The sequence below is a fragment of the Artibeus jamaicensis genome, unplaced genomic scaffold (genome assembly GCF_021234435.1).
Source record: "Artibeus jamaicensis isolate MK-2021 breed Jamaican fruit bat unplaced genomic scaffold, CSHL_Jam_final contig_519, whole genome shotgun sequence".
NCBI lineage: Eukaryota > Metazoa > Chordata > Mammalia > Chiroptera > Phyllostomidae > Artibeus > Artibeus jamaicensis.
In genome coordinates this window covers 53,200,143-53,227,245 of record NW_026521871.1, presented here as the reverse complement: position 1 = coordinate 53,227,245, position 27,103 = coordinate 53,200,143, and the positions used below count along the sequence as shown (strand labels likewise).

The 27,103-nt window shown below is 62.5% G+C and overlaps 1 protein-coding gene across 5 annotated transcripts; it reads right to left on the bottom strand.

Annotated features, from left to right (window-relative positions):
* Positions 1-9: 9 nt before the first annotated feature.
* NBEAL2 (neurobeachin like 2) lies at positions 10-26,796 on the bottom strand. Of its 5 annotated transcripts, none has more exons than XM_037130092.2 (54): positions 26,545-26,796; positions 20,773-20,861; positions 20,567-20,695; positions 20,383-20,464; positions 20,169-20,293; positions 19,895-19,977; positions 18,266-18,351; positions 17,886-18,168; positions 17,616-17,722; positions 17,062-17,142; positions 15,628-15,711; positions 15,149-15,247; positions 14,066-14,661; positions 13,850-13,982; positions 13,644-13,763; positions 13,138-13,459; positions 12,844-12,926; positions 12,644-12,736; positions 12,055-12,229; positions 11,813-11,946; positions 11,325-11,484; positions 11,010-11,112; positions 10,682-10,835; positions 10,427-10,585; positions 10,063-10,222; positions 9,807-9,892; positions 9,117-9,638; positions 8,423-8,601; positions 8,166-8,325; positions 7,801-7,938; positions 7,353-7,712; positions 7,116-7,265; positions 6,861-7,018; positions 6,626-6,750; positions 6,405-6,540; positions 5,812-5,972; positions 5,397-5,713; positions 5,204-5,299; positions 4,723-4,847; positions 4,498-4,638; positions 4,166-4,296; positions 3,978-4,087; positions 3,772-3,889; positions 3,568-3,665; positions 3,381-3,497; positions 2,519-2,599; positions 2,342-2,439; positions 2,051-2,223; positions 1,846-1,940; positions 1,478-1,594; positions 1,222-1,380; positions 997-1,145; positions 560-695; positions 10-455 (listed from the first exon to the last, which is right to left on the bottom strand). In XM_037130092.2, exons 1-54 carry the CDS (start codon positions 26,593-26,595, stop codon positions 354-356), a joined length of 8,229 nt encoding a protein of 2,742 aa, XP_036985987.2. In that variant the 5' UTR covers positions 26,596-26,796; the 3' UTR covers positions 10-353. The 5 variants fall into 5 exon arrangements, with proteins under 5 accessions (XP_036985987.2, XP_036985995.2, XP_036985999.2 ...); XM_037130100.2 differs by having other exon boundaries at positions 8,423-8,598; XM_037130104.2 differs by lacking the exon at positions 26,545-26,796 and adding an exon at positions 21,405-21,497.
* Between the last annotated feature and the right edge of the window lie 307 nt (positions 26,797-27,103).

Genomic DNA, 27,103 nt, shown 5'->3' with positions numbered 1-27,103 from the left:
CGGAGCAGCTACAAAACTAGGTCCGCTTTATTGCCGAGAATGGGAGAGCAGGAGCCGCCTTAGGGGTTAAGGCCACAAGCCCGGTCCTCGGGCTCTGCCGGAACTGGGGACGGAGAAGGCTAGGTTCCCCGCCTCAGACTGTGCAAAAAGTGCTTTACGGCCGCCAGGGCCAGTGCCAGGACTCCGGGCTCCCCCTCTGCCGGCGAGGGGCGGGACTTCCGGGAGTGACACCGCCCGCGGATCCCTGAGCTGCCCGGGGTGGGGCTCCGCGCACCCGCGGGTGCCGGCAGACGGCTCCACCGACGCCTGGGCGAGGCCTCTGGGGCGGAGCCTGCGCGGGGCGGGGGCAGATGTCAGCGCGCCTCTTCAGGCTTGTACTCCGTCTCTCCAGAGGACACTTGCGAGATGCGCCGAGAGGACCGCCACAGCTTCCGCGTGAACTGGATGCTGCGCACCTAGTGCGAGGAAGAGCGAGGAAGAGCGGAGTGGGGTCAGCCAGGACCACCGCTCCGCGCCCCATTCGAGGCCCAGTCGAATCCCACCTTGCCCTTAGCCTCACCTTGGAGGGCTGCCCCGCGCCCACCACGATAAGCTTGCCATCCTCCAGACCCACAAGCACGTGGCTGCGCTCCTTCGTCACAGCCAGGCTGCGGATGGGCACCTTCATGGGCAGGGGAGGCGCGGCTGGGAGCAGCCTGGAGGGGGAAGGAGGGGATACACGAACTTAAAACCACAAGCTCCAGCTGCCCTTATTTGAAGGATGGCTCAACTGAAACCCTGATACAGGAAGTGATCTCCCACAGGTGTGTAGCTAAGACAGGCCAAGGGCAAGATCTCCCCATCGGGGGATGAAGAGTCAGGTGGCAGGACTTGCAGGAAAGGCCCACAGGTGTGCAAAGGGTGGTGGCCCAAGGGCGGGGTGGGGGCACCTCCTAGTATCCTCTGCCAGTGACCACTACCCTGAGGGACCACGAACCCATGAACAGCGGGGCTCACTTGTTCAGGTGGAGGATATGCAGGGCACACTGGGCTGTGCCCAGCAGAACAAAGTCCTCTGTCACTGCCAGGGCTGTGGGCTGCTCTACCAGGGGCAGTGAAGCCCGCAACCTCCCATTCACAGAGTACAGGTGCAAGGAGTAGGTGACCTGGAAGAAGCAGGAGGTGTCAGCAGTGACAGAATCCCAACCACCCCTGTCTTGACTGGGTGCCCCTTTCCCATACCTGAGCCCCCAGACGTTCCCGTGCTGAGCTCTGAACCACGATCTGGCCCTCAGACCCCACTGCCAGGTGGGACACGGGTCCAGGCAACGTGGCCCCCGGGGGCTGTAGTGCAGCTACAAACTGGCCACGGCGTACAGTGTGGATGATCACAGTTCCATCCTGTAGGAAGGCAGCTTAGGGCGCTGGGAGGAGCACTCAGGGTCCCAGGGACACTGCCCAGCAAGCTCGGCCTCCCCTAGCACAGGCATACACACACCTCGGATCCAGACACGGCCATGTCCAGTTCAGTGCTGATGGCCACACAGCTCACGGCAGCCTCGTGCCCATACAGGATCTGCATAGGCTTGGATGCCAGTCCCACTGAGAGACCATCCTGTGGGAAGCCAAGGCTGGGTCAGGACTGGGGGCATCCCATCATCCTGGCCCTTGAACAAGGAGGCTAAGGCTCAGGAGAGCGAGGGCACTGTGCAAAGCCAGACAGCTGGTGGGCTGTGGAGCCCCAGACCTGCTCACAGTAGCAGATGGAAGGGGAAGAGAGAAGGGCGGCACTGGAAGCCTAGTGAGGGACAGGCGGGATGCAAATCTGGACTATGGGGACCCCACGGAGCTGCCCACCCAGCGCACCTCCTGCAGGAGCCGCCACACCATGCACGTGGTATCCCGGGAGCCTGAGATGAGGTAGATGCCATAGGTGTCCACTGCAAGGCAGGTCACTATGTCTGCGTGGGGAGGGGAAGGTCCAGGTAGAACAGAGTAGTCACACCTTCCCTGGCCAGCCTCGGAACCCACCCCCGACCTGACCCCCTCCCAGCTTCCAGGCTGCTCGTACCAAGGTGGTGGCTGATGTGGCTCAACAGCTTGCCCCCGGATAGTGCGGTCACTCGAAGGCTGCCATCCCAATGGCCACCGCTGAACAGCAGCTTTCCATCGGGGGCCACTGCCAGGGCTTGCCCACTCACGCCACTGTCTTGTACCCATGGGCCACTCAGCAGTCGCTGCACCCTGACCCAGTGAGGGGGATGACAGGTGAGGCCCCCGGAGGCCTGGGCCAGACCTAGCAGCTGGTCAGCCTTCAAATTGGGTGGAGGGGTGCCCAATCCTGCCTGTAGCCCTGTCTTACTTGTTGGAATCTTTGATGAAGCTGAAGTAGTTGCTTATGTTACGGTCATAGGGCAACCAGCTGTGGGTGCCCAGCAGCCCATTGGCACTCACGGTAACCTGCGAGCAAGGGGGGCAGAGGCAGGTTTGGGGTACAGCCAGAGAGGGAGCTGGGTGGGGTCCTGCCCAATACACTCACCAGCAGGTCTGGGGTCATGAAGGAATGGAGCTGTCGGTGGGGAACCAGGGCCAGCACCAGGGGCACACCATCACTGATGGCCTGTGGGGCAGAGTGCAGGGCTGGCTGTTTGAGAGGCCAGCCAGGGCCCCCACTGCACCGCCTGCTCGCTGAGGCACCACTCCTTTTGCCTTCAGGTCCCAGGGGTCACAGGCTAGGTGTCACAGGGGCTGAGGTCCTGTGACACCTCATGCTGAGAAAGACCCATGAGACCGGTGCGTCTTTACGAGGGCATCTTGGAAAGTGAGCGAGATCCCTGGCCGGTGGCACAGCTGGCTACAGCATCATCCCAATGTGCCAAAGTTCTGGGTTTGATCACCAGTCAGGGCACATACCAGAACTGAATTCATAAATAAGTGGTATAACAAATTGATGATTCTCTCTCTTTCTCTCAAATCAATCAATAAAAAAAGGCAGTGAGTGAGAAGCTGGGATGGACAAGGAAGATCCTCCCTGAGCCTCACGCTTGGTCTCGACCTCGGTCTGCCTACCCCATTACTCCATGTGCCCCCAGCATGCTGGCAGTAGAGGGGAACCCCGGGGGCCTTCTGAGACCTAGACAGGAAGGGGAGGGAGTGTCCAAGCCAAATGCCCTCCTTGTGGTCTCACTCGGACTTTCAGAGATGGCTGAGCCAGCACCTTGTCCCCGCCCTAGTGAAGAAGGTAGCCCACCACACTCCCAGAGTCCTCTCATGTTCACTTTTTTCCAAAATGCCTTAATGTCAGTGACCTTGATTTAGGCTTTCCATCTGCCCCCAAAAGATGGTAAGGACAATGGGGTTAAACTCATTTCACAGGAAGTTGAGGCCCAGTCTCCTCTCACCTCTGCAAAGAAGGCCTTGAGCTGGTCCAGGTGCTGGAATATGCTAGGTGAGTTTGTGTCCAGACGCGCCAGGCGCTGGGCTGCTTCCTCAGCTGAGAGCCGAGCCGGATGTGGCTCCTGTGGGCAAGTGGCCAGTTAGCACCATGGCATGGACATCCCTGACCACCATTCTCAAAGCTGGCCTTACCTTTAGCAGCTGACAGGGAGTCTGCCCAAAGTTGCTGATAATGCCCTCCAGAGCCTTCCGTTCCCGCTCATCTGCCACGTGGTCCAGGTCCACAGCCCCTGGGCAGGCAGGTAGAGCAGTCAGGACCTCTGTGGCCTCTGTGCCCTCTGCATTCCCCCTCCTCCTCTGTGCCCAGCCCCCACCGATGCCCAGAGCACTGCCCACCCTCATAGGTGCAGTAATAGAAGACATTGAGGGCCTCCTCTGCAGCCGGCCCCCGCTGCTTGTAGCCAAAGATGAGGTCAATCCACTTGTGCAGATGGGCAGACACATGCTCTGACTCCTGGGGGTGGGGAGGGTGGTCATTCCAGGGGCAGACAGCTGACCCCTAACCCTGGCTTCCGCCCATCTGTACGTGCTCATGTCCACACCAGAGCCTGCCGGTGCTGCTGGATGAAGTCCTCAGGAGAGCTGGCCCACGGGGGCAGCACCACGTCGCCCACCTTCTCGTTGGTCAGCTGGAGGCAGCCCAGGTCAAAGCCTGGAACAGAGGACCAGCTGTCTCCACCTGCTCCCTGGCCGCCCCGGCCCCTGTCTCCATCCCCATGCCAGCTCTTACCATTCTGGTTCTCCAGGAAGTCGGGAAAGTAAAAGAACTCGGGGATGAGCTCCTTCACATCGGCCAGGCTGTCCAGGCGGGCCTGCCAGGCTGCGGCCACCGAGTGGAACTGCCGGTCAGAGCAGTCAAAGCTGGGGGGAGGGGCATGGGCCAAAGTGAGGTGGGGAGAATGGGGACCGGGAGGGAGAAGGCATGGCAGGGAGAAGAACGGCAGAGAGGCAGAGGGCCCAGGGTGTCCGGAGGGCCCAGGGTGTCCAGAGGACCCGCCTCCTCCCCTCATTGCTGGCCTCCCCCAACCAGCTGCCATCTGCCTGCCGCCCCTTGGGCCGCACCGGCCACTCTGCAGCTGGACATGCAGGGAGGTGAACGGTTCCATGCGGATGAGGTAGTGCATCACGCCTGCTGCGTTGGAGTAGTGGGTGCCATAGTGGAACTTGTCGATGGTGCCCGCGGGGTCCTCAAAGCTCTCATACCTGGAGTCACGGTCAGAGGCAGTCAGCAGGAGTCCTCCCCTGGCCCAGCCCAGCCGCCGAGCCCAGCCTCGCCCGCATGCTCACTTCTCCCTCACGAGCTGGGCATGCTTGGGGTTCACCACACCGATGGGCTTGGACAGGTCCCGGAAGACAGCCGGGTTGCTGAGGTCCAGGGCTGGGGACACGTAGTCCTGTAGGACCCAGGGGAACTGGCCGCCCACCAGGGCAGGAGCTGCATGAGGATCCTGATGGCCCACCTGCCCACTCTGCCCGCACTCACCCTCAGGAAGACGGGCAGAGCCCACAGGTGGAGACCCACCCCTATTAGGGACCACAGGAGGGCAGGACAGACTGGAGCAGAGTTCCCTTCAGGGAAAACAGAGGCCAGGAGGGACAAGAGTGAGGTTGGGTGTGTGCGTGTGTGTGGTGCGGAGCGGCAGGGAATGAAGCCACGTCTCAGGCAACACCAACAGAGTTCGGGGCTGGGGCCCCATCAGTCCCTGCACTGGGCTGGGCAAGGGCTGGCGGACCGGAGGGGCGGGGTGGGCACGGGGCGGGCCCTCACCACAGGGTACTGAGACAGGTCGTTGTAGGTCCGCCCAGCAATGGTGTTGAGCTGCATCAGGTACTCGAAGTTGGATATCTCCCGCTGTACCCATTTCTGGGGGCAGAGGCAGGCACAGGAGGTGAGCCGACAGGGCTGTCCAGCAACCTCAGGGCGCTGACCTCACCCGCCCCTCCCACTCCAGAGCCCTCACCTGGGTGAGGCCTGAGGCTCGAAGCATCTCCTGCGGGGAGCGGCTGCTTAGGTAGCCTTGGGCAGGAGGTCGCAGGCGCAGGAGCCACTTGTATACCTGGTTCCGTATCTGGGTGTGGGGTGGGATGGGGTGAGGTTGAGGCCTGGGGGCCTGGCAAGGTGATGAGGCTGCAGCCCCACCTGCCTTGCACGGGAAGTTGAGGAAGTAGTTGGCCTGATCGATGAAGAAGAGCTCCAGTGCCGAACGGCGCAGGTTGAAACGCCGTAGGTGGACCTCGCGGAGCTGGGCCAGCGGGCGCCGGAAGTCATGGCCAATGCCTGCGGGGATGGACAGCAGGTGTGGGAATCATTCCACCGGCCCCGCCAGACCACAGCCACCCCCTGCCATCCCTCCAACCTGCTTCATCAGAACGCACCCTCCTCAGTTTCCACGCGCTCAGCACTGCCATCATAGAAGTATATGTGCTGAGTGGTGACTTCCAGCAGCCCGGGGACCACAGCCACTATTGTGACCAGTTGACATTCAGCTGACAGCACCAACTTCTCATGCTGCTCATCCAGTTCCGGTGCCTGCATCCTGGGGGGTGGCACCAGCTTCAGGTTCTAGACTCTGGGATCCCCTTCCCTATACGCCCAAGGAGCACATTCTCTGAGTGCCATCAGGTCAGAGGGGAGGAAGGAGCTGCCCGGTCTGGGCCAGCCCCAGGTCCTGCCCCTGGGTTCTTGGCAGGACATGAGCTCATGTTCCCAGCTTTCCCTCACTCAGCCTGCCTCTCCCATGGGCCCCGTCCTAGCTCTGGGGGCTAGGATATCTGGGGGGCCTAGGATAAAAGAGCAACTCTCAGTTCTGTTAGCTCTCTCCAGTGCCCCACCTGATTTGGACAGTCCCTTCAGGTTGTTTAGCCCTTAGGCAGAAGAAGGAATGGACTCGGGGGTCGATCCCCCCACAGGCACGCAGAGCAGGCCCCTGGCTCACTGCCCCGGTTGGCTCTCTCCCAGCCCCACTCACGCGGTCTCCAGTGAAGCCAGCTCATCCTCGCCCAGCTGGTCTTCCTGCAGCTCCTCGGGGAGGGTGCTGACTTTGGCCTCTTTGGTCACTGCTAGAGGCAGCGAGGCCTCCTCGGTGGCTGTTAGAGGGGCCTCACCTGCAATGGGGCCAAGGGTGCTCAGCCAGAACTAGGCAGAACAGCATATGTGGTTGGGCAGACCCAACTCAGCACACCCTCTCACCTAGGTTGTCCCGGAGGGCACTGGCTTCCAGGTGAGAGTTGAAGTGATGGTTGGGCACCAGCTTCAGACGCATGCGCGAGTATGTCTCCGCGCTGGACATCTTCCACCGGGGTGTGGGGGGGTCCCTGTAGATTTGTCCTAGGTGATTCCTCCCAGGCCTCATCCCAAAGGCAGTGTGGTTCTCCAGGTACCTCTCTCCCTCCCAAGCCCTGACCCTGCCCCAAGCTCTACTCACCTCAGGGCCCAGGCTCCACAAGGGCTGGAGAGCTGACGCCACAGTGCCCCCCAGTGCAGCAGGACTGTGGAGTGCTGGGCTGCCTGCTGCTTCAGCACCGAGGAATAGCGGAGCCCCTCTAGGCGCGCCCTCCGCTGCACGGGTTCCAGCACCAGCATCTGGGGGTGGTGAGGGAGTAGAGCAATGGGTGAGTCCCAGGGGGTTGCTTCCTGTTCCTGTCCTGGCCCGTCAGGGGTCCCCGCCCCAGGAGCACACCTGGAAGTCCCGACGACTCTGTGCCCGCTCCTGCTGGCGCCGCTGCCCACTGCTCATGAGTGTGTCGTAGCAGGAGTTCCAGAAGCCTGACATGAGATCGTGGCTCTTCGCGTAGGTGTCCATCTCGAACTGGGACATGGTGGGCTGCACCTGGAGGGTGGGGCAGGGAGAGATTGCCAGCGCTCAATGAGAGCTCCCAGCCCACGCTTCTCTCCCCATGCTCCCGCCTCGAGGCACCTGCTTGTCGATGAAATGGCGCCATTCAGGTGTGGCACAAAACTCCTGGAAGTCCTCAAAGAAGGTGGGGCTGCCATTGGTGGGCGGCAGGGAAGGCAGCCCCCACTGCAGCCCCAGTGGTTCGTAGGCGCGGTCCAGCAGCGTGCGCACCAGTGGCACCAGCCAGGAGCAGCGCTCTGCAGATGCAGCAGCCCTGGCTCGGGGCTCCTGGTTCTCGGCGGCCACCTTGCAGGGTGAGGCATGAAGTGCCCGCGCCAGCACAGCCTCCAGTTTGGAGAGCACATAGCAGGCCTCCTCCCGGCGCATGGGCACAGCAGTCTGCAGCAGAGAGTGCAGCCTCACATGGGCCTGGGCGTGCAGCTGGGGGCGAAAGGAAAGCGCGGGTGACACCCAGCCTCTCCCTGTGCACCCTGCGCCTGCTCCTCCCCCACGACCACCCTGTGCTCACTTGTGGATCCTCCAACAGGATGTAGCCAAGCACGAGGTGCAGCCCAATCTGCGCCATCTCTCGGAGATCTGAAGCGCCGCTGGCCAGGTGCGGCCAGGCTCCCAGGCGATCAAGCAGGCTGCACACACCTTCAAAAAGCTGCCACACAACATGTTCCCAGCAGCCATCACCAGGTGAGGCCAGAAGCCCAGTGGGAGGGAGCAAGGTGAGGTCTGGGCGGGGAGCCAGGTTGGGTTCATACATATGGGCCAGTCCTTGCCCACAGTCACCTGTGCCAGCCCTCCCGGGACTGCACACACACACTCATCCCCCCAGACCTGCAGGAGCAGGGGGCACATGGCTCACACCCCTCTGAGCTGGCGCACCTTCTCACTCCACAGCTCCTGGTTGCCGTGGCCCTCAGCGCACAGGAAGTCCTGCAGCAGACGCAGCAGCCAAAGCACCTGCTGGGTGAGGCTGGCCAGGACCCCAGGAGGGGCCTCTTTGATGTCGGTCAAAGCTGACTCCAGCATCATCTCCAGGAGGCTGGGGATGGGCAAGGGACTCAGGCGTCTCCCTGACTGACCGCCTGCCTTACGCTCAGGCTTCCACCCGCCCCCACCCTCCGAAGATGTCTCCACACCTGCGCTTGATGCAGTCTGGTGGGCACACTAGTGTGGCCGAGGCCCCCAGCTGGGTGAGCACTGAGAAGACCTGGCCACGTTCCCGCCAAGCGGCCTCGTCACTGCCTTCCACGCCCCGCCATGTCACCAAGAACAGCACGTTGGTGAGCAGGTTGCACAGCTCCTCCTCAGGGGTCTGCTACAGGCGCAAACGGGAGGTGTGAGGGGTGGGCTGGGGGTGCAGGGGATCAGGCTGGCCCCACGTGATCCCTGTTCAGCACCCTTGCCCACCACTAGTAAGGACAACAGGAGACAGAGCATTCTGCCTACAGGCAGCCTGGCTCTGAGGCCTGGGAGAGCAGCGGTGCGGCCTCAGCCGCTGCCTGGATCCAGGGGGAACCCTGGGGTTTCAGCGACTCCTAAGGTCAAAAACTACACCTCAGTCCTCACAGGTGTCAAGACCTGTCCTGGAATCCTCTGGAAGAACGTCATCGAATAAGCAGAGGCCCATCCCCAAACCCACAAGCAGCAGGTAGGACCCCCAGAGCTGTACGCAGGCCCGGGAAAGTCTCTGCCCTATTCTGGGACCCCACTGGCAGCTGCAGCCGTGATGTGAGACAGGACTGCAGCGGGAGAAAGGCTGCGTGCCTGCCTTGGGTCCCGGAGGTGTCCTCCCTTAGTGCCATGCAGCTGCAGAGGGTGGGCCCGTCTCACCTGAGGGTTGCTGGTATTAGAGATGTCGTCCCCACTGACGGTGGGCTCGGGGAGGCTGCCATCTTCTAGCACGTTGGACAGACTGGAGCTGTGGCGGCCACGGGCAGCGGGGAAGGGCCGGGGCCCATCCAGTGGGGAAGGTGTGCCAGGCTGGCTGGCCGGAGTAAGAGTCCCGCTGCTGCCACCACCGCCACCGCCACCCGTCGTACTGCCTGAGCCCACGCTGGACCGTTCCAGGCCCAGGTCCAAGGGTGTGCAGAACGGGGACAGAGCTTGGTAAAAGGCATCAGAGTCAGGGCAGGTGGCCTCGGAGGGCAGGAAGACGTCCGAAGGATCAGGTGACTCAGAGGGTGGCTTGGGTACAGCTGGCTCCGGGGAGGCAGGCAGCTCCGGGGGAAGGGGCGGGGGACTGCCAGCTGGGGCAGCCTCCAGCACATAGAGTCGGGTCAGGACATCCTGCCAGCCAGCCTGCCGGGCCAGCAGCCGCACGACGTCAAGCTGTCTGTGGATGAGGCGGAAGAGCTGCGGGCCAGGGCACAGCAAGTGAGGGGCGCGTCCAAGAGATATGCTCCCTGACCCCACCCTGGGGCTTTGTGGAGGACGCTTCAGAGACCCCTCACCCCTGGCAGACGAAGTGGGTCCTCAGGGTAGCACCCCCACCCTGCCAGAGCTTTCATTTCCCACACCCACCTGGCGACAGATGTACAGACGGACACTGAGGTCAGCCTGGAGGGACAGCTGCACCATAGCCATCAGATCTGAGAGGTTCAGGCAATCTGGGAGGATGGCCAGAGGGGGCCTGAGTGACTGACCCAGCAGGGGTTGCAGTCCCCTGCGGGCTCAGCCCCAGCCCCTGTACCAACACCTTCCTATTCCCACCTGCCCTCTTCCTGGATCCATGTCACCCCTCTACCTGGCCTGCCTTTTGCCCCCAACCAGGTTGCACCTGTCCCCAGGAAGAGCTTGTAGAGGTCCTGGCAGAGCTGAAGGGAGACCGCCGCCTCCGGCAGGCAGGCGGCAAGGCCCTGGAGGCCACACTCTCGCAGCCAGAGCCGCTGGCGGCTCCGCTCAGGTAAGCGCTCGTTCTGCTGCAGCCTGCGCAGGATCTGTGTATGGACGGTGGAGGTGTCATCAGCGGGAAGAGGTTACTGTCATCACCGGGAAGAGGGGCAGTCACCTTGCAGGTGTGCGGTTCCAAGGGAGGCTTGCAAAGGCAGCTTCCTCTGCCAGCCCGAGGCCTGCTGCACCTCCCTGGACCTCAAGCAGGGGCCACAGCCCATGGGTTGCCAGGGTTGGGTGGGCTGCTGTACCTGGCAGACTCGGTCAGACAGCAGGGGCAGTGACCGTGGCTGCACTAGCAGCGCCAGCAGCACCTCCAGGCCCTCCGGCCTCAGCAGGAAGGCAGCCAGGGACTCCTGTGTGGTCGAGCCCTGCAGCAGCGCCAGCAGCAGGTCCAGGACGCCCACCACCTTGGGGAGACAAGGGCTCACACTAGGCTGGGCCTCCCCACGCGGTCCACGCTCCACCCCTCCACCAAGCCTCCCTGTCACCAAGCTCCAGCCTACCTGGCCATCATCACCTGAAGCTGCCAGAAAGTTCAGCACAACCTGCATGTCATCAGCTGAAGAGCTTCGTACCAGGAACTCCCGAGCCAGGCCCAAGAGTGAAGTCTGCACTGTGCGCAGGTCGTCAGCCGCTAGAGGGCGCTCCCGCTGCGGGCTGGACCGGTTGCAGCAGGCACACACACCCACCCAGGACCAGGGGAACACAGAGGCACAGAGGGGACAGAACATGGAGAGTGGGCAGGTGATCTGGCAGACCTAACTGCCCCGTCCCCAAGGCCAGAGGCCACTGGGTCAGCCCCTCAGCCATCTGCCTGCTGACCAGCCTCACCTGTAGTGGGTGCGGAGGGCATCGAGGATGAACTGGACCCCGTACTTCTTCCGCAGCTTTTGTCTGTGCTCGCGGACTATGCTGGACATGTACTGGATGTGGCCTGAGTGGGCATCAGTGGAGGGCTCAGGCCACCAGGGCGAGCTCGGCCCTTTCCAATCTTCCTACCAGGTGCCTCCAGGAGGGTCATGTTCCCCTCAGACACCCCAGAGCAAATATGTCCCCTCGGACCACCCAGAGCAGGGCTATAACTTTTTAGAACCTCTACCACCACCCTTCCTGGCACTGTCCCTTCACCCAAGTCCCCACACCTACCAAGGCGTACAGCGAAGTCACTGAGGGCCCAGAGGTGAAAGTTGAACAGCAAGTGCTGGTAGAGCAGGTACAGGAGGGGTCCACTGCCCTCAGCTGCCACCTGCTCCATCAGCAGCTGGGCAGACATGAGCACATTCATGTCCATGGCCCAGCTGGGCACCTGGAGTGGAAGATGTTGGGGTGAGACTCAGGCCCTGCCCACTGGCTGCCGAGCCTATATGCCGCCCGGCACAGGCGGACACGACACAAGCTCCTGCCTGTGCAGAACCCCTTAGTGGCTCCGTCCTGCCTCTGAGGTATAAGCTCTCCAGCCTGCCGTGCAGAGCCCTGTCCCAGTCTGGGCTCAGCCAAACCCTGCCCGGCCTTTCAAAGCCCCACTCCAGTGCCACCTCTCCCAGGGGGCTCTCCCTGACTAACAGCATCTTGGTCCCCCAACCAGTCCCCCTGGTCAGACAGGGCAGCCCCCAGCCCTGTCCCAGCAGGCTCACCTTGCGCAGGAGGGCTCCGATGATGGCAGGCCCCCGGCACTGCACCAGGCTCTCCTGGTTCACAGCATGGCCCTGCAGCAAGTTCCGCAGCATCAGCAGGAAGGCAGCCAGTGCGTTCCTCTCCATCCGCTCCTCTGCCGGCCACCAGGAAGAGGACAGATATGTCTCAGGGGCCTGCCAGTGGCCACAGAGACCTCAGGTATGCCAGCACACCCTCCCCCCATCATACTAGGGACACTGACCTGAGGACTTGCCCAGTGGGAGCAGCAGGCCCTGGGTGTTGTGGCCAGAGGTCAGTTCAGGCCCCACAAGGTCATGTGTTTCGGCCGGACCTGCCTCGGCCGCTTGGGGCTGTGCGGCCACTCGCTCTAGCAGGGGCAGCAGGGCACCCACGCCTCCCACACAGCTCACCACATCCTAGGGGTGGGGGCCGCTGTGAGACGAGAGCTCTCTGCACTTCCTCACCCGCGCCGCCTAGCACGCCCCCCGGTCTGGGAACTTGGGTCCAGGGAGTTTTGCTCCCTTGAACCCAGGTCTCCTAAGACTTCCCAGGCCCCGATGGGTAGCTCAGGTGGTTAGAGTGTCATCCTGATACATAAGGTCGCAAGTGAGATCTCCGGCCAGGGCATGTACAAGAAGCAACCAGTGAATGCACTGGTAAGTGGAACAACAAATCGATGTTTCCCTCCCTCTCACCTCCCCTTCTCTAATGTCAATAAAATAAAGAAATAAAAAGACCTCCCAGGTCACAGTGTCCCTCCCCAGCCTGCCCTGTACACGCGTGCCCATGCTCACACTTCCCACACATACCACCCACATGCATACACACACCTTCACATCCCAGGTCTCCACTGTGTGGCCCGTAAGGCGGCCATCCAGCCCATGGGCAGGGGACAGGTCCAGGCAGATGTTGTTCTTACAGGCCTGGGGGCACAGGGTGAGCAGGTGGCAAGGGTCAGCTGGAGGAAGGGGCAGCACAGTTCGGGAGCCGGGTGGAGGTAACAGGGTTGAGCCCACTGCCCCCCCAGTACCTGAGGTGAGTAATGGAGGAGCAGCTTGGCGCCAAGTTCATGCAGCTCACTCTCAGGCTTGAAGGGGGCTGTCTCATTGGGTCCTGGGGGTTGGGAGGGGCCTTCAGACCTGGCTGAGCCTCCAGCAGAACCCCATCCAGAGCCCTGATCAGAGGACCCCCAGGGACGCCTTCTTCTGCTGGACCCCTAGTTTCTGGCCTGAGCATTTTATAAGTCCCAGCCACCTGACTCTGGGACACTAAAGGAGGGGCCGAGGCCTGAAGCAGGGTGTGGGGGGGAAGGGGGGCTGCGTACCCAGGGTGCACAGGGCCTTCAGGGCCTCCGCCTGCAGGGCTTCATGGAAGATGGCCACGGCCCCCAGCTCGCCCTCCAGGGAGGTGGGGCTGCCCCATCGAGTATCCTGCGTGCCTGCAAGGGTGGAGCTGATGCTGCCCTCCTGCAGGGGGGCTGTAAGCCCAGACCCCCAGCTGAGCTCTGTGGTGGCCGGGACTGACTGGGAGCGTGTAAGGGAGGGGTGAGTGTGCGCCAGGGCGGTGGGGACTGGTGGTGCAGGCGGCCCCGTGGTGGTGGTCGTTGTGCGGTGCCCAGCGGAGCCGATGCAGCAGGAGGAGAAAGGCTGCGGGGTTGGGGGAGCGGTCAGGTCACAGTGAAGCCTGGGGTTCCTCACAGTGACCCCCATGGCTGCACAGCCCCCAGAGGAGAAGTCTGAGGCCTGGGGAGGAAAGACTGGGGCTCCAGACCCCACCCTGCCCAAGTCCTCCCAGCTCCCCAGAGCTCCCCCCACCCCCCGCCTGGTGCACCTCACTGAGGGAGGGGCAGCGGAGGGGTTCGGTCTTGACCAGGATGCCGTCTTTGTAGACATGCGCCAGGTTCTGGCTGAAAATCCGGCGCCCAGGTATGTGGACGATGGTCACGCAGTGCTAGAACAGAAGCCACAGCCTCAGGCTGTGGGTTCAGGCTCCCGGCCCCCTCCATCCTCCTGGGCCCTGTGAGGATGGAGGCTCACCCAGGCAGAGTCGGCAAAGGTCACTTCGGGCAAGCTCATGGTAAAATACTCCTTCCGTGTGCACACAGCCACCACCAAGGTCCCAGCCGCCGTAAAGAAGGCCTCAAACCCGGAGCCACTGCTGTTGAAGAAGCTGGGGGCAGGACAAGCCTGTCACGCCCACTGGTTCTCCCGCCAGTGCTCACCCAGCCACTCTGCTCTCTGGCACTCACCCACCTGTACAGCTGCTTCCGCTGGAGTGGCCGGGTGGGGGCTGGGGTGGGGGCTGTTGCCGTGGGATGCAGACAGAGCCAGGCGTGGAAGGTGAAGCCAGTTCCTGGCCATCGCTGCACAGGGGGCACCATAATGCCTGCCATGCTGGGCGTGAGGTCAAAGTAGTGTAGGGCTCGAGCAGGGCCCTGGTGCCGGGCCATGCCCGATATTGCTCGAATGATGGCACCTGCGTGTCGGGCCTTCCCTGCCTCAGCGCCACCTGACCCTGAGTCCAGCCCCGGTGGGGGGCGAAGCAGGCGACGCAGCTCCAAGGGCCTTAGTGACACTCGGCCCAAAGCTTGCAGCAGCGCCAGCAGCTGCTCCTGGCAGCGGGCCCCCAGGGCCTCCCCCATGCTGAGCGTCTCCAGCAGGCATCCCACCAGACCGGCCTGCACGCACGTGGCACGGCTGGCGGGGCAGCTGTCACAGAGCCACCAGAGGCGCTGGGCTAGGAAGAGTCTCAGCTCAGCCGTGGGCAGCGCCGGCAGCCACCGCATCAGCACCAGCACCGGCTGCTCGTTGCGGATGGGTGGGCACGTGCTGTGGTCGCCCTCCACAGCCTGTGGGTGGAGAGAGTGTGACAGTCCTCGGGCAGCTGGCATGGAGCAGGCCACCCACCAACAACAGGGCCTCTTCTCTCAGCTTTACTGGCCTAAAACCTGGGAGAGCAGTGTTTGCTCCCCAGTTCTGCTCACAGGGTGTGTCTGAGACTTGGAGATTCAGAGGCGTGTGGATGACCGACCCACAGTAGTAACGACAGCCTTCAGCCCCACTAACCCCCGAACCCTGGCTTTTGGTCTGGGTTGGCTTTAAACTCCAACTTCCTGTCCCCAGGATAATCCTGGAACTTGCTAAAATGCAGCAGCTTCCAGACCCACACAGCCCAGCATCCTCACCCCAGTGACACTGACATATGTGGTCAGCCACAGGTCACAATGTGCACTGGCCATAGTCGGCACAGTCCCCAAGGTGCAGAGCTAGCCCTCCGTGCCGGCCCTGACTCAGCCCTGGCTGCCCCCAGGCCCCGAGGCCAGCCCCTGCCCTCACCATGTTGAGCAGCTCCTGCAGCAGCCGATGGGTGGGGGGTCCGTGGCTCTGCAGGACCTCGTGCAGGTGCGGGTAGCCAATGCGCTCCTTAAACACCTCCTGTGTGGGGGTTGTGTGGGCGGGAAGGGAATGTCATGGGGGCCCAGGGCAAACATGCCCCACAGAAACCCTGGAGGGACAGTAGCTTTCAGGGCTCCCTTGCCTGGTCTGTGCTCGCAGGGGTGGGGGGGCTGTGGAGGGATGCAGGGGTGTGGGGCCACCTTGGAAGGCTGCAGGTGGCGGTCAGCCAGCAGGTGCCAGTGCTGACCCAGAATATCCAGCTCTAGGGCTGACTGATGGCCTTGCCTGCCCAGTGGCCCGAGCTGCCCCTCCCCAGCTCACCTGCTCTAATGGCCACCAGCCAGGCTGGTTCTGGGGCCACGAGTTCAATTTAACCCCTGACGTAGCCCCCTACTGCAGGCAGATGGCGGCGTCCTCACCTTGGCTGAGGGGGAGCCGCTCATGATGCAGGTCAGCACTCTGACTACGTGGACGGCGATGGCATCTGTATCCTGGTCCAGCACCTTGGGGTGGGGAGGGGCAGTCAGTGGGGGCAGGGGCCCGGGCGTCGCAGCAGGCTGCAGTAAAAGGAGCGCGGGCGGGGCGCAGGTGTCACAAGGCGGGTGGCCAAGCGGGCAGGGGCCCTGGGAGCATGGCACCCCTGCCTGGGCTGCGGCCCCTCATCCTGACCCTTGGGCCCTCCATCTGAGCAGCTTGGCAAGACCCTCTGACAAAGGAGCCAGGAAGGAACCAGGGCTGCGAAGGGCCTCGTTGGGGCAGATCATCAGTGGCCCCTCTTGCCAAGCCTGTGTGATGGGCTCTGGGCCTCTGTGCACTCCCGCCCCAACCCAAGCTACACACACACACACACACACACACACACACGCAGGCCGGCTGGCAAGTGCCCCATCATCCATGATGATTGACGGGATCGGGGAATTTAGGGATAATTAATCACAGAATGTTAAAACTGGAAGAACCTTCGAGACCTCTGAGTCCTACCCTGCCCCTTGCCCACTAGAACCAGAGGGGGACACTGGGGCTCACCCTGGCTGAACCCCACAGCCAAAGGCAGGCAGCTCGCTGGCCTTGCCCTGCCCTGAGGGCTGGGAGAGTTCTTGTCAGCTGGTGCTAGGCTGTGCTTTGGCTCCCCAGCTCTGCCCAGCTCCCCAAGTGAACTCAGGCCACCTTTTTACCCTCTCCAGGCCTCAGTTCCCTCATCTATACAAACCAGGGGCCTTGGCTACCTTGTGGATGAATGGACATGCAGGCTCTCAGAAAACAGCCAAGTGCAACAGACACACAGGCTGCCTCCTGAGGACAAAGCCAGGGTGGGGCTCTGGGGGTTGCAGCCCAGGCGTTGGTTGAGCCACCAGAGAGGAAGCCCCCTGCGGAGCCCGACACCCTGAGGCTTCCTCGCCCCATGAAAGGTGAAGCAGGGAGTACCTCAGGGGGGGATGGGAGGGCTGGGCTGCCCAGGGACCTGCGTGGGGCGGGTTCGAGGGTCCAGGGAAAGAAGTGGCCCCACGCAGGGGGCCCTCCTTCTGCAGGAATGGCTGCAGCCAAATCCCTGCGTATCTATCTGGGCTGTTTCCCTTCTATGAAATGGGTGCAGGCGGCTGAGTTTCGAAGGTTCCCTCCAGCTTGGCACGGCCAAAACCCAGCTCCCAACAGCAACACTGGGCAGGACACAGATCACTCCCACCGGGCTCCCTCAGGCAGCACGAGACACCCAGCCCCATTGCCAGGCCACACTGGGCCTTGCACCTGTCTGCACATCCCCTGCCCTGGTGGGGGGGAGGCTCGAAGAGGGAGCCAGGGGGGGTGCATGCCCGGGAGGTCAGTTTCTGAGCCAGTTGGCTCCAAGGTGGTACCTTCTGGACATCGGGCTCAGTCAGTAACCGGGTAGCCAGGTCACTGTCCCCCTCAGGGGGCGCCCGGGCCTGTAGGTATAGCTGTGGGGAAGGGGGAGGGCACAGGGTGGAGGCAGAGGAGAGAGGAGGAAGATGAGGGAGGGACAGGGTTAGAGCAGGGCCTTGGACTTCGCCCCAGAGGGGAAGGATGTGCCCTGTGCCCCAGGCTGAGTGCCCCTCCAGGCCCTGCAGAAGGGGAGGAAGCTGAGCTGCCCGTGCCCTGCTCAGAGGGACAGAGCCAGGCGGTTAGGTGGGCAGTGAGTGGGGGGCACTGCATGCAAACCGCTAAACCGTCCTGCTGCCCCTGGACCTGGACCTGGGGTCGGGGAAAGGGGAGACGAGGGGCCAGGGCAGCTCTTATTCTTTCACAGCGGCCCCTCCCTGTGGGGTTCAGAGCTGTCCTCAGCCCCAGGCCCTCCCACCACATGGCACACCATCCCGCCAGCCACGCTCCCCCAGTATGGTGCAGCTCGGCACCCCCAAGTGGCCCCCCCAGCCTGAGCCCCACCACCCACCTTGCTGTTCTGGATGAGGCGGATGAGATGTTCAAAGCAATTGTTGCTAAGGAAGGTGGCCTGGAGCACTGGCCTGTCCTCGCAAGCCAGCATCATGGGGATGGCATCTGAGGAGAGGTTGAGGGTCAGCCCCGCCCAGTGCCCTCCCAGCAGTACCTACAGTCAGCCTTAAACCTTCCTCCCTGTACTGCCCAGTCCAGCCTTCCCAACAACACTTGGGCCTTCACCTCCCAGGGCCACCTCCCCAAGAATCTGGGAGTCCATACCCACCGAGCATGCTGACTCGGAGGGTGACAAGGGCCTCCTCAGGGCCTGGGTTCGGCCCAGTGGGCCAGTCGGCATTCAGGACGCGGAAGTAGCCCTCGAGCAGCGTGCGGAGCTCTGGAGCCCGGTGGGGTGTGCGGCTGGCGTGCAGGACGTGTACTGCACCCACCAGCGCCCTCAGGGCCAGCGACACTCGGCGGGAGTCGGGGGCCGGTCCACGGCCGCAGCCCTGCACCACATCCAATAGGCCCTGCACGGAGCCAATGCTCACGGCCAGCTGCCCATTCTCCTGCAGGTGTGGACAGAGATGGCCAGTGAGCAAGGGGTGCACCCAGCTGAGACCCTGAGATGGCCGCCCTCCGGCCCCCAGGCTCCTCCCAGCCTACCGTCCCTCCGGCAAGGATGGCGCCGAAGAGGTGGATGAGCCGCAGCAGCAGTGTGGGAGGCAAGCGATCTGCATCTTGCAGGCTCTCTGGGAAGGGTGGGATGGGCGGGATGGGACAATGTCACCAAGCCTGCAGGGCTGTGGACCCTCCAGGGGGCTACAGGAGAGGTGGGAGTCTTGGGGTGGGGCAGCGGCAGGGAGGCTTGATCTGAGGGAGGAGACCTAAAACGTCACGGCCCTGTACGAGGAGGCCTAAGGGGGGCACAGTCCTTCTTTGGGGAGCTTAAAAGGAACGTGGCCTTGCCCTGCTAGCCTGGCTAGCCCCCTAGATCCCCAAGCCCTGAAGTGGAGACCCAGGGGTGAGCACATCCCCCGCCCCCCGGACTCTGCCTCCCCACGGAAACCCAGGTTTTAGTTTCTCAGATGCAAATCTCCTGGTCCCCCTGCCCTGTGATGGTTGGCGCCTCCTCACCTGCTCTGGGGACCCTCCTTGTGTCTAGCATACATTTGCCCCCCACCCCCACCCGTGCCCCTTCCGGGGAATTCTAGGGGCTTTCGCAGAGTCATATGTGGGATGGAGAGGATGCCAGGCCACAGACCGAAACCCAGAGAGCAGAAAGGACTGGTCCAAGGTCACATGGGTGGTGGGGGGGGGAGGGGCAAGAGCAGGGCTGGCCTAATTCAGGGGGAGGGGCTAGGAGGCCTAACGAGGGGCAGGGCTTTAAAGGTAAGGCCTGGGAGCAACACAGCTGGCCTGTGAAGAAAGAGGACACAGTGGCCAAGGCCTGGCGGTGGGTCACCTCATGCATTCTAGGGACGAGAGGACAGGACCATGGCCCGGGTGCAGGGAGCGAGTGGGGCTGGAAAGGAAGGCTGGGGGGAGGCGCGGGGCCTGATCTGGAGGGTGTCAGGCCACTACCATTTACAGCAGCGAGAACAAACTCTGGTCCGTACTGAGAACAGCGCTCAGCTAGTGCGAGAATGCAGGCTGGGAGCTTCCCAGGATGCTCTCCCTCCTAGAGTTGCTGCCCATGTTCCAGACCCAGGCTGGCCGCTCCATGAGACACCCAGAGACAATGAAACACTCCCAATAGGCCACCGCCTTCTCCAGCCCAGCCGCCCCTCTTAAAGCAGCATCCAGCCCTGAGCCCATCTAAGGTCCTGGCCAGTCCCCTTCCACTGACAGAAGAGAGGGGACCCAGGAGAAGAGGGTCCCCAGGGAGAACAGGGGGCCAGAGACATCCTGGGGGTTGGCTCCTCCAGGAATAAGGGAGTAGGAAGTGGAAGTGATGTTAGTGAGGAGGGGTGGGGGCTACAGGCACAAAGGGATTGCACTGGGAGTTGTAAGATGGTACAGGTGGTTGGGGAAGACCCAGGAGATTGGAGGGAAGGGGGAAAGGAAACTGACATCCCCACCGGATGCCAGGCCTTCGCTACAGCCCAGATATTACTCATTGTAACACCCTTTCTCTCCTCTGCCCCCGAACCCCCCCAAACTGGCAGAGTCTCCCAGGCCCGGGTGCAGCCATCATTAAGCCCATTAAGCCAGTCTTGTGTTTAAGGGATGGGAAACTGCAAGAAAGGTTCTGGCTCGGGGGCGGGGCCAAGTGGGGAAGGGGCGGGGCCTGACCTTGAAAGAAGCCTCTGAATTCAGCGGGCAAAGCGGCGGGAGGGAACTTGTATTTGCTCTTCTCCTTGGCACTGATGACTTCCCTGGGGGTGGCGACGGGGTGGCCAGGGGCAGGGTGAAGCCAGGCACTTCACCCTTCCTCAGTCACCCTACCCGCACCAGCCTGCACACAGCCCCCTCCCACCTCCACACCTTTGCCTGAGTGGCCATCCCCAGCCACCATCCTCTCCCCTGCCCCCTCAGGGTCCTCTGCGGAGAGAAGGCCAGCTCTCACCCGCTGTGCTGGCGCCGCCAGGTCTGGTAGGGGTCGAAGAGGCCCTCGCTGAGGAGGAGAGCATGCAGGGCCACCTCCTCCAGCTTGGGGCCCTGGCCCTCCTGCAGTGGTGGGGATCCTTTCAGCTGTCAGAGGGGGGCATGGGGAGAAGTGGAAGGGAGTTAGCTGGGCACTGACTAACATCTGCTGTCCCCCCAGGTACAGCCCACCTCACCTTGGCCACCAACCGAGTCAGTAAGGCCAGCACGCGGGGCACCAGCACCCGGCCCCAGCCGGCCTCCACATTGTCCAGGTTCCTGGGGAGCGAAGGATGGGAGAGGTCACAGGAACATGCTAGTGCCACCTCTGGCCCTCAGTTCCATGCTCCCCCCACCTTGGAGAGGACAACAGGGACCCACCTGCAGAGTACGATGAAGAGCTTGAGCAGCAGCAGGGTTTGCTCCAGGTCCCCCTCATCCAGCTGCTCCACCAGTACCTGCAGCGGGTCCAGCGGCAGCAGCGGCACCTCTGCACCTGCCTCCTCTGGCCTGTGGGGAAAGAGGTCACTGGGGTGCTGAGGACCTCTCCGCCTTCCCTCCCTCCATGCAGCTAGCACCAGCCTCACCTGCGCGGCTCCAGAGACGAGAGCGAGATGCTCTTCTCGAAGGCACCCACAAAGGCCTTCAGCCACTGCTGCAGGTAACCCGGGTCCTTCTGCAGGTTTGGGGGAACAGAGGTGGGGACAGAAGGGAAGAGTGGATGAAGGTGGACACGGACACAGGGTAGACAGGGAATAGGCAGAGCAGTGGGAGTGGAGAAAGGAGTGCCAGGCACAGGTGGGGGCCGAGGGGGGACAGGAAGTAGGAAGGTCAGTATCAGAAGATTGCTGTACTTATTGACCACTCTCCCAGGCCCCCCACCTGCTTTCCAGTCTCTTGTTCCCACCTCCCTAATCTTTGGGGCCCTAGGCAGGCTTGACATAGGCAGGGGAGGGGCTTAAGTGCATAAACCTTGGTGCTGGGGCTGAAGGTCTTCCGCCCACCAGCCAACCCTGACTTTAAAGCCTTGGGCTGGGCTCTCGCCTGCCTCCCTCTTCCAGCTCAGCAACCACCACATCAGGACACGTTCCTAGACTGTAGACTCCAGGGTACATACGCACTGTCAGCCAGGCAGACCCATGCATAGGTCCATCCCCAGCATGCATGGGAAGGATGTCCTACCACACCCCGGGAAGCTCCGCCCACCCTGGCTGGTTACCTGGACCCCAGGCCCCAGAACTGGTTCCATGGGCAAAAGGGGCAGAAGCTGAGCCTGAGTCTGGGTGCCGCCAGGGAAAATTGGGTGTGAACGGGAAACGTCCCCTCCCGCCCCAGCCTGGGCAGGAAGCGCAGAGTCACGGTGGGGGAGGAGGGCCGCTTCCTCCCGGCAGACCGCAGGGATGAGGGGGGCGGGCCGGGGCACCTAGGGCCCAGCAAGAGAAGCTGTGAGGGGCCTAACCCAGCACCAGGGGTAGCGCCCAGAGTGCAAGGAGCAGGGTTATACTGCTCTGTAGTGGAGCTGGAGGACCTGAGGCTAGTTTTATTACGGGCAGGAGATGGGGCCTGGAGTGAAGGCAGGCCTATCTGGGACCAGGTTCTCACCCCTGTTGCGACAGTGCCTGGCATCGAATGCACCCGGAGCTCCCTGACCTGGGCTGGGGGCAGGCCACTGTGGCATGGGTGGGTGGCTGGGGCTGTCTGCCAGGGGGACAAGGACCACTGAACTACCTGATGCTGTGGTTGTCCCTAGACCTGCTTGCTCTTCCCCAAGCCTGACATCAGCCCCGGCTCGCCCGGTGTCTTACCTCAGGGCTCAGACCTTGCCTCAAATCCTTCATCCCCGCCCCCCCACCACCACCTCACTGGGGGAGGTTACAGGGGGGCAGGACACAGAAACTGCTTAAATAGCACCTGGCGTGGAGCGCATCTCCAGTACTCCTCAGTTACCACCGCCATCCCATTAGCCAGCCTCCCACCCTACCACGAGCTCTAGGGCAAGTCCACAGTCCCCCTGCCCACAAATGATGCCTGCATGGGTGGGGCCCTCCGCATTGCCAGCTTGGGTGCCCATGCTCACCAAGTGCCCCAGCCCAAGGATGTCACTCACTGCCCCACCCCAGAGGTCTGCATATGCTTTGCTCTCTGGGTTTCCTCTGCCTAAACGCCCCCCCCCCCCCCCCCAGAAGCAGCGCTTTTCCCCAGACCCACCCGTCTGGTGCTTCAGAGGCTGGGGTCGCCCAACTGAATGTGGTTGAGGGTGCAGGTTCTGGAGCCCAGACCTGGTTCTCACACTCGCTAGCTTGTTACCTAACACTAATTTTCTCTTTGCACTGCAGGTGCCTCTTTAAAACCCATCAGTTTGCTTAACTGGTCAAGACCCTCCCACTACACCACCAGCACATGGTCAGGCCAATGGGAGCTCACCCCCAAACCCAGGAGCTCTGCCTCCCCAAGCCTCTGGCATTCCAGGGCAACACTCAGCATCTCCCCGCCCATCTCCGTGAGTGACAGATGAGGGGCCAATCCTCAGTGCGCTGTCCCAGGCACGTGGAATGGGAGTCTCACGGTGGGCCCCGGCAGAGAGCTGGGAGTCGGGCAGGGAGAGATCAGAGCTGCCCAAGTGGAAGTGCACACCTCCACTCCTAGAAGAGGCGGGGAGATCCGGGACAGGGTGGGGTCTGATCAGGATGACCTGTTTCATGCCCGGGGCCCCCCCACTCCGCAGCATGGGAGCGGGGGCGGGGGGGGGGGTGGCAATGAGATGTTGAAGGTGGCTTTGGTTTACACCAGGAGTGGAAGTCAAACTTGGAGAACTTCAGACTAAGGGATGAATCAGGAAGACAGAGGCTTTGCCAGGGCAAGGACACCTGAGGACAGTGGTCAAGTGCCCAGGTGGCTGGACCAGTTTCTTCCCCGTACTTGGGCAGGGGTAGATCTTCTGGACTCCATAATACCCATGTCTATCACTGTGGAAACCGGTAATTTCCTTCGAGGGTCTCCAGAGTAAGAAACCTTGTTACCATGGGGACCCCACAATTCCACATCAGCTCCCCAGTTGCCATAACAACCTCAGGGATTGAACTCCCCCCACCCTGAGCTCTGCTTCTCTCTGTAACTCTTCAGCCCCGCCCCCTTCAGTTGCCAGGGTAATGAGGGCAGGGAGGAGGAGACCCTGGCAGCCCCAGTGGGGTATGGAGGGGCCGAGCTACCCCACCTTTCTTTTTCCCATTATAAGAAGGTGAACTGGGGCACAGGGAGGCATATGACCCAGCTAAGGTCCCCGAGGGAGCAGAGGGCCTGACTGGGTTTCCATGAGGTCATCAGTCAGGGGTGAGGAACCAGGGAGGGGTGGGCAGACCAAGGTCAAGTCCAGCTCTGACTGGGCCTCCCTGGAACCCTGAGTCCGCAATGGCAAAACTGGACAGCTCAGCCTGGACTCCCCACCTGGAGCCCGAGTGTCTGTCCTGTCCCGACCTTTGCGATCTGGAGTGCTCCTCAGCTCCGGTGCCCCCGGGGCTCCTTTTCACTGGGGGTGTCTGGGGGGACGCTGCTGCTCCAGCGGAAAGGGGGGTGCTCATTTGCATGTTATTTTGCATAATCTTTACATGCAGCCCTATACCAGCCTGTGGGGTGCCATCCCCAGCCCCCTTACCCTCTCACCCCTTTCCCATGATCTCCCTGGAGAGGCCCTGGTGGGTTGAGTCCTCCGGATATGCCCCCACCTGTCCCCAGGCCTCCCCCTCACTCCACTGTCATATTCTTGTCCCACTGTTCCTGTCGCCTCTGGCATGGCTTCCTTGATTGATCACTGCTGTGGCTCTCTCCTCTGTCCAGCCATTCAGCTGAACTGAGGGAGCCCCTGCTAAATGTGAGGTGCTGGGGAACTGCAGAATAGCAACACAATAAGGGTTAAAAGGGGAGCACTCTGGGGAGGTCTGGCTTGGTCTGGGGAAGGGGAGGGGAGGCTCCACGTGGAGAGAACAGCCTGCGTCGCCCCACCTGAGGCTTCCTGCCTACAGGTCTAGACCTTTCCTGGGTAAAGGAGCCCAGGATAGAGGATGGGCAGGGGCTCTGCTGGGCTCTGCCCCAAACTTGTCTAATGACCTTGGTATGACCCTGCCTTGGTTCCTCCATGAGGACCCCGAGGGACTCAGACTGAATGATGTGGCACTCTCCCTCCTTCAGGAGCCACCCACAGCTTCCTCCTCCGCTGGGGCCCCGTAGGGGTAGGGGGTGGGGGGCCTGAATCTGGGATTTGTGAGGGGAAAGGAAGGGCAGAAAGGGGGTTACTCCCTAGGGCGGGCCAAGACCCACAACTGGGGAAACAGGTTTGCCAGCTGATGTCAGCTCTCACTTCTGAAGGGAGGGGCACAGGTGCTGGAGGAGTCTGCTGGCTGAGTGGCTGGCCAACTCAGGGGTCTCTTAAAACCCTTTATCAGTTCAACCCTTTACCTTGGCTCACCCCCTCCCCGCAAGTACACACACACTCGGTCCCTAGCAGGGCTCCAAGCAGCAAAGCCGCCGCTCCCCAGAGCCGCATGCAGGGGTGGGGACAGTGTTCCGGGAGCAGGAGCAGCACCGAGTGGGCAGGAAGGCTGTGCTGAGCTTCCTCTCCCCCGGCGGCCCAGCCCCGCCTGGCTCCCAGTTCACACTCACATCCTGGATTTGTTTGCTAGGCCCCAGGCTACCCGCCCCCCCCATCCAGGCATCCAAGACTACAGCCAGCCAGCCTGTGCCCCATACCTGCCCCCCCACCGTGAGGAGCTGGGGGGGGTGGAGAATCAGCACAGAGGAGTGCTGAACACCTCCTGAGGGAATAGGGGGGCTGACCATCTGCAGAGGTCATCTAGAAGGGGTAGCGGGACGCACCCTCCCCAAGCCGCATGCCACCCAGCCTGCTGACACATCATTAACATCCCTCAGACTCATCATCGCCTGGTCACAGGTGAAGAAACTGAGGACCCATGGCCACAGGGGCAATCAGAGGCATGAGGGCCAGGGGCAGGTTTCCTTCTAGGTCTTTCGCTCCTTTACAAAGACCAACCCTTGGAGATGAAGACAGAGTTTGGGGTAAGGGAACCCAATGGGGCCAGGGACGCAGGGGCCTTCTCCGGCCGGACCAGCCACACTGACTACCGCTCTGCAGAGGCCACACAGGCCACTCCTGAGTTCAGGGCTGTGCCGAACTTCAGACAGGGAAGCTCAGAAGTACAGAGCTTCCCCGGGGTCACACCACAGAAGGACTCTACTCCACACAGTACCTCCTGCCAGGGACCTGGAACTCTGGACATCTGAGTGGACTCAGGAAGCTGTGGCCCTTATGGCCTGGATTCCAGGTCCCTGGGGCCCCAGACATGGCCTGTAGTCCTGGGAGACAGTTGAGCAGCCTCTCCACAGAGGGCCATCTGAGCATGAACTCCCCCCCCCACCACCACCGTGACAGGATCAGAGGCATACAATAGTCCATTGTACCCAGGGCACACCTGAGCCAGGAGCAAGATGCCAAGCAGGTGCAGGGAGGGAGGCTGGTGCTGGGTGAGAAGGGGAGGGGACATTACCCAGGGATTCCTTCCTGTGGTGGATGCAGGAGAAAAGTGGGGGCCCATGTGCATGAAACACGGAGTTCCAGAGACACCAGGTTCTCGGCTCTGACAGACCCAGACACCTGGGTCAGTCACTGTCTTCACCTTCGAGGCCACCTGAGGTAGCCTCTGAGACATGACAAGGAGCTCAGGAGGAAAGGGCATCCTTCCATCCCCTTGCGACATTCGTCCTAGCTCGCCCCTCTACCACCACGCTCTGCATCTAAGGCAAATGTCTTCTTGGACTTGGACCCGGGGCCCGGGGCCGCAGCTCATCACTGCCGGTTCTCTGGGGAAGGGGTGGTGTCAGAATTGACTCGAGTCGACTCGCAGTAGGGACGCCTCGGCTGCACACCCCCAGCTCTTTCGGGGGCCAGGGGCCTGACCACACCCACAGGAGGGGCAAGACCAAATGCAAACTAAGGCTCTCGGCTCCTCCCGACCCCACGCCAATCTTTCATTTTGTTTCCGGGCCTCAGTTTCCCAATTTGTAAAAAGGGAAGTGCCGGGCAGTTATGGTCAAAGTCCTTCTCCCGAAAGACTGACGCTGCGCGGTCCCCATCCAAGAGGTTCTTATGAAGTGCGCGCCCTCGAGGATAGTTCCCCAGGCGTAAGTGCCAGTGGCACCCGAGAGCTGGGGCGCACGGGTGTGTGCGGAGCCCGAGCACCGCCAGCGCGCGCGAATCTACGCTGCCCCGGCGGCGCCGCGTGCAGGTGCAGTAGGCACGGGACGCGCGGAGCTGGGGGCACGGCGGGCGCTGGGCGGGGCAGCCTCACCTGAGTGTAGTACAGCAGCCACAACTCGTAGAGCCGCTCGGAGGCGGCCATGGCCCGGCCCGGCTCCGGCCCTGCTGCGCGCCACCTGCCGCCGCCGCCTCCTCCGCGCCGCCCGCCGGTTGCCCTCGGCCAGGCCCATGGGCGGAGGGCGTCACTCCGGGGCGGAGCGGCGCGGTACTACTGGGGTAAGTAGTACTGGCCCCCGCCGCATTGAGCCACCCAGATCTGCACGCCCCTCCTCCCGCCGACCGCCGCCCGGCTTCCTGCACTTAGCTGCTGCCACCGCCGCCCCGCCCCTCCTAGGACCGTGCAAAGGGCGGGGAGCTGGGCGGAAGGAGGTGCTGAAGGCCCTGGAGGGCACTCCATAACCCCGCCCTCCGCAGTCCGCCCCCTACCAGTGCCTTGGAAAGCGCCAATCTGAGCCCTGAAGATTGTCGGGGTCAGAGATTCCAGACCTGCTCTGGGTACAGATACGCCTGGGATTCAGCCCGCCCGGCTGGAATTGCCGCCCTTCGTGCAAGGGAAAGGCTCGCGGGGTGAGGGGAAGGAGCAGTGAGCG

What these genes read in the sequence shown, in the direction of transcription:
- NBEAL2 (XM_037130092.2), bottom strand. Translation starts at nt 26,595, where the DNA reads ATGGCCGCCTCCGAGCGGCTCTACGAGTTGTGGCTGCTGTACTACACT. An exon ending in GCGGCTCCCCCTCAGCCAAG is followed by an intron (nt 15,248 to 15,627) that starts GTGAGGACGCCG and finishes ACCCCCACACAG; the next exon opens with GAGGTGTTTAAGGAGCGCAT. An exon ending in GCGCGTGGAAACTGAGGAGG is followed by an intron (nt 5,714 to 5,811) that starts GTGCGTTCTGAT and finishes CCATCCCCGCAG; the next exon opens with GCATTGGCCATGACTTCCGG.